The sequence below is a fragment of the Centruroides sculpturatus genome, unplaced genomic scaffold (assembly GCF_000671375.1).
Source record: "Centruroides sculpturatus isolate CEXI.00-Female unplaced genomic scaffold, Cexi_2.0 scaffold1668, whole genome shotgun sequence".
Classification (NCBI taxonomy): domain Eukaryota; kingdom Metazoa; phylum Arthropoda; class Arachnida; order Scorpiones; family Buthidae; genus Centruroides; species Centruroides sculpturatus.
The window spans coordinates 62272-77234 of record NW_019385775.1 but is presented as its reverse complement, the minus strand read 5'-3'; the positions used below and the strand labels follow the sequence as shown (position 1 = coordinate 77234).

The following is a 14963-nucleotide window of genomic DNA, read 5'->3' as shown; positions in this document are numbered from 1 at the left end:
AACGTATAAAACTCCCCCGGATTAAAAACGAAAGAAAAAAAGTCGGAATTTAATTAAAATTACAATTGTTAGAGAGTGTTTACTTAGTTAAAAATAAGAGCCTTTCGTAAGTTTCCGAGAATTTTTTTACGGAAGAATTTAGCTTAAGTTTTTGAAATACGTTCCCTCGATTGTTTTACACGTATTCGCCTCCAAGAAAACACGATTATTTTCGAGTGTCGACGACATCGCGGAGGAAGTGGAGGTTAAAAATAATAATTTTTACATAGAAATTTAAAAAGTTTACTTTTAAAATTGCACGGTCGAAAGAAACGAAGGAAATGATTAGGCGCAAAAAAAATCCCAGAAACTTTTTACTCGTAAAATCCAGGAACTATGGATAGTTCTCTGTCTTTTTCAGATATCTGTTACGAATTTTAACAAATTTCTCGAAGAAAAGCGAGACTTTAGGGATGTTGTTCGAATTAGAGTATTAAGTCCGAGTTAGATTTAATTCTCATTAAGAAAACATGGTGTCATTAATGTAATTCGATCAGTTTATTTCCTTATTAGTATAGCTAATCGGTATTAAAATGGCTATTGTCGAGGTAAGGATTCTTTTATTCTAGAGAAAGCGTTTAAATCTAGAACACGTCAAATTGAAATCCTATCTTAAGCTGTGTATCAGTAATTTACTTTATTAAAATGTGAAAGGTGTCGGTTTTCGAATGAATATTGTTTCTTAAAGCACGGCAGTAGCTATTTAATAAAAAATTTTCACGTGAATTTTTGTACAGCGATCGATCGAATTGACAGTTAGGATGGTCAAATATCGAGAAAATTGGCAGGTAAATGGAAGTCGAGACAAAATTATCGGCACATTTCTAAATATTTGATGATATTTCGCCTTAAATGTTGTGCAGTATATTGGTCAAGCGTGTCGATGTGGCCGATGCTCGTTTACGGCATCCAAATTCTCTGTTATTTATACTTATCAAAGTTTCTCTCTTGTTAGGAATAATGACAAAATTCGTGAATTTTCGGGTAGTTTCTAGAAGTGACGTAATTACCAAACTCTTAAAATACTTATTAATTGAGAGAAGCGGAGAAACGTGATATCCGTTCATCCATTGTAAACATACGGGAGAAAGTTGTAAAAATACCGGAATTTAGAAGGCTTGCCGATAGGACCCGTTAAAACTTAATCGACCTGTTTTTGGCTATCAGTTTAACAGTAACTGTACGATAAGATTTATTAAACAAGAATGAGAAATAAAGATCAAAGGTTAATATAAACATTTGACCTTTATTTCTCTCGCTCCTTTCTTCTGAAATATATATACAGCATATAATGTCAGACAAACAAAGTTTAATCAAATATTCCGAAAGGAAAATACACGTCGGAGTATTTCTTTGAGAAAATGTCTTTGTCTTTCAACAGAGTAGTCCGGGAAATAACGCTAATCAACACAATATTTGTTATTTATCGTTGACGTATCTCGCCTCCCTCCATTCACCCACCACCACTTGCCATCTCTTTCATCACCATCATCATAATCTTTCGTCATCATTTATTCGGAATTTTGTAATCATCCGATCGGAAGAACGCGCGACTACGCCCGTTTATTCTTTCCTCTTCTTTTGTGGATAAATTACTGAGAAGTTTCGGGTCGACTCCGAAAAGGGGACTAGTGGAGGGGAAATCCAGGCTTTTCCCTCCGTTTCCTTCTTTGGAGAGTTCTTACGAAACACGGACGTCATCGACGGTAACCACGCTGTGCTAACGCTGCGTGGTTTCTAGTTTCCTCGGAAGCTACTTCCGGCCAGGATGATCACATACATAAATCTCGGATCTAGGCAAGATTCGCGGTATCCTTCGGGGTTGACTTACTGAGAAAGCCTCTATTTTTTATTTTTTATTTTTTTCCTAAAAGCTACCGGAACGTATCGAATCCCTTCGAAGCTCTTCCGACATTCATTTCCGATCCTGAAAAGAGTGTGGGCGAGAAGAGACGAGTCGTCGGTCCGTTTAAAAAACGTGGAGACGCGCTTCGTGGCCATTAGCAAAATAGGTCGCGGCCATTGCTTCGGTGGCAATTAGGGTTGTGGTTGAGAGAGAGAAGCCTTCTCCGAGACAGTGTTTCTTAGGTTTAAATTAGTGTTAAAAAGTGTCGGTCTAATCTTTTAGGTTCCCGTCCCAAGGAAACCATTTAAGCAGACTTCCAATTGTCGGTCCCACTCTTTCATCCGTTTTTTCCCAACATTTCCCACTCGTGTCGGTTCCGATTTGAACCAAAAGCTCAAAGAACACTGAAGAAATAAGTGCCCTGTCTTCGGAATTATCTAGCAGAAAATTTTATTTTAGAAATCAGAGACAGTCCGAGAGGATCGACATTTTTCATGTTCGACGAGATTATCCGAGCTTGAAAGGTCACTCACTTGGACATTCGGAACTCCACACGTCCGTGAAGACTTGTGGAGTTCCAAATTTCTTATCTCCGTTCAGTTTCGCGTTTTGTATGGAACAACTCCAAGTTTCCCATCCGCAATCTCCCGCGGAAGGGAGAAGACGGTAATTTACCCACTTTATAAAGGCCAATCCCCTTTAAATACCAGAATTTCGGAGCGGAGAAACGTAGATATGTCCACGCCAAACAGATTTTTAACCTGGAAGATAGCCTACTTCTATGAAATTCTGGAGGACGGTGGCTTTTAGTCGAGCTGCTTCAGAGGTATTCGGGTTTCAGTTTGTATGCCTAAAAACATTAGTAAGTTTCCAGCAAAACATGAAACCCCGAACAAAATCTGTAGTTAAATTATAAACCTGGTTCGACTACGAAAGTCCGGGATATTTGGATTGGGTTTCACCACTACGAGTACTCGTTGTCCTTTCATTCCTAAATCTAATAAATTTAAGGTGGAAAATTTACACGAAACTGTATTTCGTTCAATAAATGAATATAGGTCCAAGAGACGAGTCTGAGTTCGGTCCCGGAAGTCACGTTATCAATCAGCAGACACGCGAAAAGAAAAGAGACGCAAAGGAGCCTTCTAAAGTGCTTCGCCAGATTTTCGACCGCAAATATTCCCCCTGAAGTAGAAACTATTTCGCCTCCTTTACGTCAAAAGAATTCTGGATATTCTATTATCAGAGATCGTCAAAAATACTTCCTTCGTTTCCGATCTACACTCCCGTCTTCTAGTTTAAGTCGGGGATTGAGCATGATCCGTCTCGTTCCTTATCGGAGAAGGTTTTTTTTTTTTTTTTTCATTTTGGTTCAAAGCGAAAAAATCTCGATTTCATCCCTCTGATAACGACTGTCGCCATAACCCTTAACGGGCGTCAGAAATGGAGAATTTCTCGGTTTCGTCTTTCCAAGTTTTCGCGATAATCATTCTTTTCTCCTTCGACATTTTGGGCCGGACATATGAGACTCCGTGTAAAGAAGCACCACAATTCTTTTGTCTCTCTGCCCTTCTTTTGCGTCCGAATTCGCATCGCTCGCACCCCGAAAGTAAGTTACTCCGGTTACTCTTCTCCCTAACCGGCATTCTAGGCTTCTCCCTCATTATCAACATTTAAAAAAGTAGAATAAGGAAGCATAACTGGCATTTGATTAAACATCGGAAATCTTCTAATCTAAGAAATTGCCGTCCATTAATTAATAATTTCTATGTCAGAAGACCCAGAAGACACATACTTTCCGACTGTTATGTGACGGGTTAAGGTTAAATATTCGTATAGAGAAGGTACAGTACAGTACGTTTATGTTTCTGGTCTCTTAATTATCGACTGATTTACCTGGATGATAAAATTTAACCGATTTCACCTTCGTTTAGGCCTAAGTTACGCCAGAGGATGAGATTAACGACGTCAGTCGACTGCTTCTGTCAACCGAGTTCGAAGACATCTTTAATCCAGTTATAAGACAAATTCTAGTTTACGTTCATCGCCGGGATGAAAATAAACAATTGGCACCCGTAGTAAGTAGGAGTCCCCTATTTCTCTCCCTTAGTTAGACCAAATTCTCCCACGAAACTTCTTGCGGGTCATCCGTATCGATCCGGATACGAACCCTCGACGGGGTAGAAGGCGCGGTTAGTGAAAGATTCGAAAGGAAAGGGTCGACTAATGGCAGTGTTTGTAAGATTAACTAAATAGAACGTCCCACTCCCACCACTATTTAAAGGAACGGGAATCATCGGGGGCGTTTTGGAAAAGTAGCCCTTAAGGTAAACCGAAAAAGGGTTGGTAGGGACGAGTCGGAGCCTCTTATCGGGAAGAAAGAAGGCGGTTTACCGGGATTTAATTCGGCCGGATCGATTTCATCGATCCGCGCTCCCCCTTCCGTTTCCTTTAATTAACCGGAAGTTGCCGGTGGCCCCCCGGCGCCCTCTTTGACTTTTACCGGTCCCGGTCCGGGTATCGGAACGAAGGCAAAAACGTAGGAAGAAAAACGTTTGGGGGAGGAGAAAGGAAAAGAGAGTTAAATGGAAAAAACCAGCGTTGAGTGCTGGTGAATAATTAACAAAAATTTTGCGCCAAAAAAAACGCGCCCCACCAACAGGAACTCGAAGGAAAGTGCCGAATTCCTTCGGTGGATTCGTTAAATAGAGCGCGGCGCGCCCTCTATCCGCGCCGGGGGAGAGAACAAAAAATGTCGGGGACGAGATTTATAGCGGGGCGAGCGGATCGACGTCGTCCGGTGGCCCGGCGACCACTCGCCGCGCCACCTCTTCCGCTTCTTCCATTTGCTAGAACGGTCCGGACAAAAGCGATCCGGGCACTCGATCACGTGACCGACACCAACCAATGGCGCAGCTCTTCTCTTCTCGACGCAGCGACGGCGTCCGCTCGGTGTACGGTAGATCCAGCCAGCAATTCCAGAAGCCGGCCGCAGATTTCCTTCGTATTGCGAAAAGGGCGAGTCCCGGAGCTCCCGGACAGGTGAGTGCGTTTACTAGACACTTCAAAGAATCTGACTTCGTCGGGTCCGAAACGGGGGAGGCGCAGGGAAGCGACAACCGAAGAGAATTCTGAACGCGGTCGAGCCGCATTCTCTGCCACTCGATTCAACATGGCGACCTGCCCCGTCGCTCAACGTCGAACGACTCTCGCCTCCGAGACGACGGCTCTCTTTCCTCTTGTCTTCCTCTTTCGGGGGGTGCCGAGGGCTACGAATGACGCCCCCGTTCCTTTCGGAGCTCGACTCAACCGAATTTTGTGGGTGGGACGGTCGGGGGAGGCGTCATTGACGGATTTTCTAGACTACGGTCCGCCGGCGTACTACCGCGGCCCCGCCGAACCGGAATGGCAATTCGTCCTTCGCTTTTCTGTTCGTAACTCTCGATCGGAGGTTCGTATCACCCTCGGACTTGGTCCCTAATTGGCCCAAAGGTCGGTGCCCCCGCCCCTAAATCCCGAAAGATGTCCAAACTTACCGTACTCGCGATTTCGCTGGATGTTTACCGCCACTAACGACTTTGGACGAGTCGACTCCGACGGCCGTTCTACTGCCCCTCGTCTTTCCTCTTTTTGCCCCCCTTCTTCGCTTTCCATCGTCTTCTATTATTTAGGTTCGGGTAGACAACCTGACGGCCCGTCGATAGACATGTCATACACCTCCGTGCCCTTCGTACTTTTCGGCAACCGAACTCGAATCGGAGAAGGTATCCGGCGGCCGTCGAATATTCGGCCGTCTTCTACCGCGCTCGTTGGTATTCGCCCCCCCCCGAACGCTGGCTCGACGTTTAAGTTCCCGTCGGGCTGACGTTCGGAGACGACTTCCTCTCGGCAGCGCCCGATCCCCCCCTTGTCGGCGGGATGCGGGCCTTCCCGGCCACCCGGGTCGTCGACCAAAGACGACCTTTCTGTCCCAACATGACAGAAGACGGTCGATGACGTTTACGCCCCGTTAACCTTTCTCGCCCTTTCGGTCGCGGCATTTTACAAGATCCGAACCGTCGTCTGACGTCTCTGATGTAACGAACGTTAAATCTCCGGCCAGGACGCTCTTGGGAAGAGTGCTAGACCATCCGGCGTCACGTCGACCTGGAAGACGGCGGTTTTGTTCGGTCGTCCAAAGTCGTTCGGTGTCTCTTATTGTCGTAATTACGTCACGAAGGAATGCCGGAGGATGCGGATCGCGGCTCCTCCACCTCCTCCTTTTCGGTCGGTAATCGAGGCGCCTGGTAACCGCCGCGGTAATTTCTCGATCCAGAAGCCGTCTCGAGTTACTCGAACCGTGACCTCTGACCCGCGGTAGTTGTTCGCCCGGTAGTCTCTCTATCGGTCTTCACCGACGGAAGACAACTGAGCGGGAGTGCGCGGCGGGCCATTTGTGATAACTATTTGGTGAGTATGTAGGGAACCGAACCGACGACGAATTCCTTGGCATCGGGTATTCTCTTCTCCGTCGGAAATGACCGTCGCGCGCTTCGGCAGAGAATTTCTATTAGGTGTGATCGGGTCGAAGTTTAAATATCGGGAAGAAAGGCGGTTCCGTGTTCGTGACTCTGAAGTGATTCCGTCGTTCCGACGGTCGCAAAGTTTGGTTCTAACTTTGCGACCGGCGAAATGATTTTGGTTCGAATTCTAAGATGATTGTCGTTCTTATGAGAGAGATTGGGAGGGAAGAAACCGCCGTCTTTTGTAGGAAATCGTCTTCGTTTGTCTGGTATCTTTCCTATTCGGTATCCGGGAATGACAGTAATGCGTCGCCATATTCGGTAAACGAAGTGTTGTGGGGATTAGGGAACGCGGTGGAGAGAGTGGGCGTAGGCTAAAAACCACCTACGTAGACCCTTAACGACCCATAGTTCTGCCCAGACGCTTTGTAAAGAGAATCCCCAGTCTACCGACTCGATGGGTATTCTCCTCTCCCCGTCGCCCCCTGTCCTGTGGATCTGGGTTCGTCTCTTCCCTCTAATTACGTAAGTTGCAACATTGTTAAAATCCTGAGTAAGAAGATGATGAAATCCTATTGGACGGGACGTACGAATGATGTTTAGCGCCGACGCGGGCCAAATATCGATTAATTAGGACGCGTTAAAAAAAGGACCGTCCGAGATGCTGTCCTGGCATTTACCGTAAAAGCCGTACATATTTGAAGACTTTCCCCTTCGTCTTTACCTGTTTGTTTTACGCGCGTGGCGCATTTCGAGTGGTTTTATTGGATTAAAGCCTTTCTGCAGGATTTAAGCGCGTGACATACTGGCCCGGAGGGGAACACGTCGTCTACGTAAGGAGGGAAAGACCACCCTCGGCTGTTTGAAGAGGTATCGGGGTGGACGGAGGAGAGAGGGCCTGGGCCCGGCTAACGAGAAGAAGAAAGCGCCTGATCGGAGGGAGAATTTGGCTCTCCCGGGCGTAACCTAAAAATAAAACGAGTTTGGAAGACGATCGAAAAAGAGCGTCGGTTAATAGCGGGCGGACGAATAATCGTCGGCCACCCTCTTTTCTATTTTTAAACCACCGAAATCTTATTCTTCCGACCCCACCCGGGACTCGCAGGTCAAAGGTCGGCTCTCTGACGTTTAAGCGATAACAAGTTTTTGGAAGTACGGTATTCTTCCATCTCGGTTATAGCGTTATTTACGTATGGTTTGTGACCGAACATCCGCGATCTCTTTTTCGGTCCGGCTTAAAGATGAAACGAAGGGGAAGACGAATCTTCCTCCGATTGACGTTCGGGAGTCACGCGCCTGAGGATATAGAAGCGTTTAATACCTGTGGTTACGCTACCGACGGAACTAAAATGTCATCCTTTTGTTACGGTCGTTAGTTAGTTTATAATTAAAGTCTGATGTCTCCCGATTTTTCTTCACCTGCAAATGGTCGGAGGCATTTACCTAGGGGAAGGCGGGACATTCCGATCTCACTCCTTTATTATTTGACCACCGATAAAATTAAGGCACGATACCGAAAGTAGTTGCTTTAAAGTTTAAAGGAACAAATAGGAATTTACGTATGACCAAAAAGTGTTTGCTGGTCGACACTTCCCTACCTCGTGTATAAATTATTCTACCGAGACTACAACGAGAATAAGTACTTCCGGTTCTTCCTCAGCAAATACGTATTCTTCACATCGTTATCGATGAAAGTCGCGAGTGGCACCTTTAGGTACTACTCGCGACTTTCATCGCATCGGTCTCACCGTTGCGAGCGTTCCTTTGCGACAGAAAGGTGAGAAAGGAGGGGAAGGAATTAGTAAAAATTAGGTCGAGTCGACCGGTTACGAATCGTAAAATGATCCGACGGCTTCCGAGACGAAAGTGACGGTGACAATCCGACAGTTCCCCTTATATCTCACACTACTAAATTCTTCGGATAAATTGCCTTAGAAGGAAGGGCTTCGGGGTTCTTTCGTCATCTACGAGAATACTGCGTTCACCAATCAATCTAAATCATTTGATTTTTTCGTTCGCTCACGAAATTTTGCGCTTTTCCGGCGGAAATGGAGGCAGGTGAAGGAGATCGTCGGAATTCCGGGGTACGTTTTAAAAAGTGGCAAAAAGAAAAGCCTACGACTTTCGTCGGCGTTACAAATGTTTTTGTTTTTTCTTCAGATAAATTGGGAATTAGAAGAGGTGGAAAGCGGTTTTGGTAGATGTGATGGGCGGTGAAGTTTAACGGAGGACGAATTTCTTTCTAGGTATTAATTTCGTCTTCGTCGATATGTAAAGAAGAAAGAGCTTCGCGGATGACGTAGTCTTCCTGGGTCGTCTTCTTTCCGACCCGTGTTGGAAACGGGAATACGTAACGCTTGCGTATTCCGTGACACTATCGATCGGATATTGGAGGTAGAGAGCACGGTTCGACGATGAACTCCCGAATTAATTTAACGCCTTCCTTAGTAATCAGACTGGGATTTTTAACGATGCTGACAACTGAAATCCCGGCTTTTATTCGCGACGATTCGAGATAGTTTCTGAATAATTAAAAATACGACAAGGTCAAATTCCTGAAGTAGAAGAGTAGATGTAGACGGGCCATTTTCGACTCCCTTCAGAAACGATGTATAATGATTGTGTAGGCTAACTTTACATCTACCAACCAATAGGGAGAATATTCGACCTCCGACCGGGACCGTCCCGTTTTACCGGATTAAGTTCACGGTCGTCTCCGAATCTGGGTTTTCCGGGCGACCGGAAATCATTTTCTTCCGGTTTACCGAATGTAATTGGTGGGTCGAAAGCTATTCCCTCTTTTTATGTCATTTAACCGAGTGAATGGCGACCAGCGACCGAGTACGGGTAGGGCGGTTCCGACGACCTCTTACAGGGTCGATGAGAAGAAAATAAACCTTTGGGGGCCAGGTCTTAAACGACGACAAAAATAAGTATTGTCACCATTCAAACGTGTTGGCAAATAGGATTGGAGAAGCGCATTGTTTTCTCACTTGAGATCTTAAACAGCGACGGGTTCTTCGGACTTCGTGTTTTAGTAGTTTTTGTCTTAAGTGCAATTAGACGGTCTATAGAATAGGTCTTTCTTAAAATACCGACTACTTCCTTCTCCTCCTGTATTGGTGTGGAGAAATTCTTACTTTGCCAGACCAAGAGAACGGGTTAAAGTTTGGATCATCGATTAAAATCGGCGCATTTTTCTTATGCGAAGAAGGGAATGAAAGCCGAGAATGAGAAACGAACGTAATTTTGAAAGTTCTCTGTTTCTTACGTGCGTTTCCGTATGCGACTCTTCCTGAGTCCTCTGACTTTGTTTTGACATTCACCCTAGAAAGACGAAGATAGTTTTTCCGAATCTTTCTATTGTTTCCCGAATATTTGATCGGTCATCGCGTCTTTTCATGGTATTCTATAAATTTCGAGAGTTGGGGTCGTCGCTCCTAATTACGTCATCACTGGAATGTTTTTATAAAGGAAGGAAGAGCGACCGACAGATGACCCAATGTGTCGAATCCCGCGATCAAGAAGCAAGAAATGCACCAAACGCTTCTTAGGCTGAGCCTCGTCCCTCTTCGAGAATTTACGTTTCCGGTCCTTAAGGTAGAACGACGCGACCACCGCATTCCTTCAGATGACAGTAACCGATGGGAGATACGGAAACCGAGGGCGGTCTCGAATAGAAGGACCGATAAATTCCGACCGTGCCGACGGAGACTCCGCCGCACAACTAACCTAAATAGATAAATGGGTTAGCGCCGCCCGCCAGCCACTTCCGGTTCAGTTTGTCTATCCTGCCTTTCAGTGGCCACCGAAAGATCGTGGACAGTCCGGACCTCCGACCCTCCCGATGGTAAACTTAAGTCTTTTGGTTACTGGGTCGAGAATCCCCATCGCTCTGTCCTTTGGGTTCATCCGTCGATTTCCATCACGCTTTCTAAAGGAAATCCGAATTAGGGTTAAAAAAAGACGTCAAGTTATTGTTTCGAGGACGGGGTCCGTACTTTTTCCCTTTGCAGCTTTCCTGAAATGCGTCATTACGGTCGACGACCATCGAAGCACCTTCGAGGTCGACGTAGTTCGTAACGCGTACTAGTCGAAGGACTGATCGACAGAGATCTTGTTGTCCGTACGTAAATATACAACGTACTGTAGTGTACAGCACTTAATAAATTTATAAATTGGTTGTCGCCGGGCATTTATTCCATTGAAGTCGATCGGTAACTTCACGATCGAGACTAATAAATAGGGTTTACTCGAGATTATTGGGGAACCCCGCCATTTTCCCTTTTGCTTCAGCATAAATGTGTTGCTCAACTCTACGCGGATCTAGATTTAAGCCGAGAAGAGAATGGATGGAACGAAATAATTTCTTCTACCGACCAAGCACCTCTAAAGAGTAGAAGAAGAGAGGCGATTTTCCATTCATTTCGGTCCCGTCCGTTAACAGCGGTTCGCAACTCGGTCGGGATTCTCTTCACTTTCCTTCTTTTAGCTCCGGCACCAACTGTCGTCATAATTGGCAAGCTCTGTACAGTACAGTACGTAACAATCGAGCTAATTTTTATCGTCTCGGTGTGTAGAGTCGTATAGTACTTGGACGGGCGGTACGACGGTTCCGGATTCCGAATTCAAACGAATAGCTAATTGGGGTGTCCGACGACAGAAACTCTTTCTTTGTTTTGCCGCGGCAGGAAAAAAACAAAAGATTTCTGGTAAGATTCCAGGATTTTCCTCGATAATCCATCTAGGACATCGGCTCTCCAATTTCTAGTACTGTACAGTACATCCCGGATAAAGCGTTCCTTTTCTCGCCACCGATGGTATTTTTACCGGAATTTCATCTCTTCCGTCCGGGTCCGTTTTCCACCGTTTTCATCCTTCTTTAGTTCTACCTCCGAGCGCTTCCTTACAACTCAGCAATTATTTTCCTCTTTCTCGTTCTTCCGCCACTTTCGCTCAACTCCTTAATTTCGATTGGTTCCCTAACTTTTCGTTTTTCTCCACGCGCTTGCTTTGGTAGCGGGTTCCCGAGTAATCGACGTGTAACGGAGGGAAAGGGTCAGAGTGATGACGGAGATAAGTCCGCGCCAGGTCCGAGGGATTAACCCTCGGGCTAGACGGGAGCAAACAACCAGATGCGGTAGAGGATAGAAGAAAGCCGTAGCCACGGCAGAGATTCAGAGCAAATTTAAGTAGGAAAACAATTTTTAAATCGTGGAAGCGCGTTTTCCAAGGACACCCGGGCCGGAGGAGGCTTCCGGAGAGAAGGGGGACGATCTTTCCGCCGCCCGGGGCCCGGCGACGCCTCCGGAGTAAAGAAGAGCCAGTCCGTCTCCGGGCCATACGGCGCGACGCGTAGGGCGCGCGAAACGGAGGGTGGACGTCTCGCGCCCTTTCCCGGCCGCTACGCGCCGTTCCGTTTCCGCTTTCTCTGCCGCCGGTTCGTTCCCGCATCGACCGAAGCGAAAGAAGGAGAGAGAGAGGAAAAAAAAAAAGAAAATCCCGAACGAAGGTCGGAGCGGCGCGACGGTCGACGGTGGAAACGGGTAATCGAATAGAAATTCGCCCGGTTCGTTTACGTAACGATTAAGGCGAAGGCGATTGGTCCGATCCGTGTTCCGTAAACCCTAACCGGCAGTGGAAGAGCCGGCGTCCGCCGTCGGCCGTCCTCCCCTCGGGAAGGGAATGGAAGCGGTCCGGCGGTGGTGCGGTCACGTGACGCGTCTGGGGTCTTCCCGCCTCGGCGAGCGGAGTCCGAAGATCGACGCGGACGCGGTCGGTCGAGAGGCGCGCGGAACGGTAAAAGAGAGGAAGACGGAGGCCGTCGGATCCCGGATTACGAGGCGTTCCCTGCGTAAGAGGCCATGGGCGGTCGCCCCCTTCGCAGACTGCCACCTTCCCTTCCGTAAGTCCTTTTCTTTCTGTCGTCGGTTTGGGTTGTCGGCGTCGTCTTCCCCACGGCCACCGCGGCGCGCGTTGAGGAACGTCGCGGTTTAGGCCTGTCGCCTTTAACCCTAACGCTAAGGGGGAAGGAGGGGTGAATTACCCTGGGGCTGGATTTAGTGGTGGATTAGGTGCGGGAAACAGGCCCGTCGCCCCTAGTCTTAGGAGCACTCTTAAATGGGAGAAGTCCTAGAAGGCCGGCGTCGGCGCCTTCCGTTCCGTGTCCCCGGCTTGACTTTTAGGAGACCAGGCCTTCGGGCTTTTCCGCCTAATTTTTTCTGGGTTCGGGGAGTGTCGACTCCCAAGGGGGAGACGACGGCCACGTTTTACCGCTCGAATCGGGATTTGAGATTTTTTCTCCCCTAAACGGCCGTCGGACGAACCGTGATTTCGGGGGGGGTCACCGCCGGAGAAGGGGCGTAGGCGGAAACGATTTCTTTAGGGTGGGTGGCGTCGACCGATAAACCGGTAAAAGACACTAAACTCCTCCCCCTCCGACGGTCGAACTCGTTTTTCATTCGATTCAATAATTAGATACAAAGTGTTCGGGCGTGTAAACAATTTAACAAAACAATAGAAATGTGTTTAAAATATTTTGACGAGAAAGTATTTAGGAGTAAATATCGCTTGTTTAAGGAAATTATTTTGCGTGTGTTTGTGTGTGTATATATAGGCCTATATATATTGTACTGTACAGTACTATAAATACGCTTAAACACACACAAATGAATATGTATATATATATATATATATATATATAAAATTTATACCTGTATACATGTATACGTATACAGTACGAATTTCAGTACAGTATACAGTAACTAAAACGAAAATTTTAACACTGAATTAATTTTCTTAGAATCTGTGCATCGGTTCTATTTTATTTGCATCGACGGTTTCCCGCCAATTCGACGTTTAACTTAAACCACGTGGTAACTTTTCGGAGGGAATATCATTAACTCGGATGCCGTTAACCGAAGGGATTTGAAACGTCGTTGCTTAATTACCGTCTGCGTCGCAGTTTCGGCCAATCGTAACTTGGCGTGCTCGGAACTAGTACAGTACCTGTTGTTTGACATTTTCCTTAGTTTCTGTTTTTATTGTTTCGTCGGAAAAAGTTCGATGGAATTTCTTACCTTAGGAAGCATCCAGAAAATTTTTACGTTGGAACTGTTTTGCCCGGAAAAATTTCGTCTCTTTACTATTGCCGTCCAGTCTCTGTCTTCTATCTTTATCTGTCGGGACGTCCCCGTTCTGACCCTCCTTCCGATCCAGAAGGGTTGATCTGAACCCCTATCCCTCGCGCCAGTACACAAGATTAGCGTTTTCACTCAAAGTTTTGTTCCCGATGTCAGCTTACCTGTTTGTCGTCTATTCTTCCTCGATAATGTTTCCGTGGGGACCGGAAATACGTTGTCGGCTGCGCTTGCCCGACAAATAAAACCTCACCTGGGATAAGTTGCGTACTGCACAAGAAGTAATTGAAGTGGTTGACGATGGTTCCCGGGTTCGAATTTAGAAGAGAGATCGTCATTCTCCAGAGAAGCTCTGGAGAACGACGGAAGCTTCGGCGGGTTCTAAAGAGCTACACCCTAAATAACCTGCTAAAAGTGGACGAAATGGTGGTTGGCCTTCCAATTTTGGTTTCCGCTCCGGTTGCCGGGTGGCGTCTCGACGGCCACGCAGGAAGTCGGACGGATTCTGTCGCTGCCCTAAACACTCGAAAGCCGACGGAAATTAGTCCGGAAGGCCGCGCTACCCGGGTTTAATGGGACGGCTGACGGAGGAGGATCCGTCGGGACGTGCGGTTGTAATTTTCGCGCCGTCGACCCGCCCCCTTCGGACGGTGATGTTTCGGAGCCGCCTTATTCTGCCGGAGGTGCGTCGGACCCGAGGGAGGAAGAGGGTCCGACGCATCGAAAAAGAGGGAAAGGGAGGGGAAGAATGACCGGACCTGGTCGAAATCTTTTTACCAACGCGTCGGTGGTCGAAACTGTCGTCACACCTTTAACATTTTATATTACCTGTTCTAACATCGATGCACCTCGGAGTAAAGGCGCACGTGGGATTTTTAGTTCTTCCAGACGGTGTCATACGAGGTAGGTGGCGGGATACACCTACGAAAAATACAAGTAGCCTATTATTAATAAGTACTGTACAGGTAAATCCGATTAATCAGAAATGTTTAATAATTTCTGTAAAAGCATCATATTCGTTATCGGAAATTTCGTAATTTCGCAAATCTATCTTTCAATAATTTTCAGTTGAAAGCCGCGTCGTAATTATAGTCCATTCATTTATTCGAATTTGCCAATCGCGCTTAGGAATTAGTCTTTTGTTTAAATGTAAGCGATTGACTCGTGTCTAAATTTAATTTCAGGTGTATTGCATTCGGTCGTCTAAAAGTGAGAGAATCCTCGTTGATGAAATCGGATCGAGTATCCCAAAGTAAGTACCGAAGTACGAGAAATTCGCGTTAAAACTTCGTAAGTATTTAAAGTCGATCGATTATCGTCGCTTTGCGTTTCGCTCGGAGCGAAAATCGCCGGTCCAATTTTAAAAAAAATTTTTATTTTGTATTTACTTTTACACAGACTTGTATGTCTCGTACGAAAACCTCCCATATTTTCCTT

General features: G+C 46.4%; 1 protein-coding gene across 4 annotated transcripts in view; it reads left to right on the top strand.

Annotated features, from left to right (window-relative positions):
- Window positions 1-4756: 4756 nt before the first annotated feature.
- Window positions 4757-14963, top strand: part of LOC111642048 (polycomb group protein Psc-like) — a 46908-nt gene continuing 36701 nt past the window's right edge. The window contains exons 1-2 of one of the 4 annotated variants that reach the window (XM_023388314.1): window positions 4794-4927; window positions 14711-14778. Coding sequence is in view for 1 of the 4 variants with exons in the window: in XM_023388313.1 (XP_023244081.1) it covers window positions 4793-4927 (135 nt within the window). In the remaining 3 variants the exon portion in view is untranslated. Of the gene's footprint in view, window positions 4928-11937; window positions 12293-14710; window positions 14779-14963 lie in introns of those variants that run through there. The other 3 variants (XM_023388315.1, XM_023388313.1, XM_023388316.1) reach the window with 3 other exon arrangements.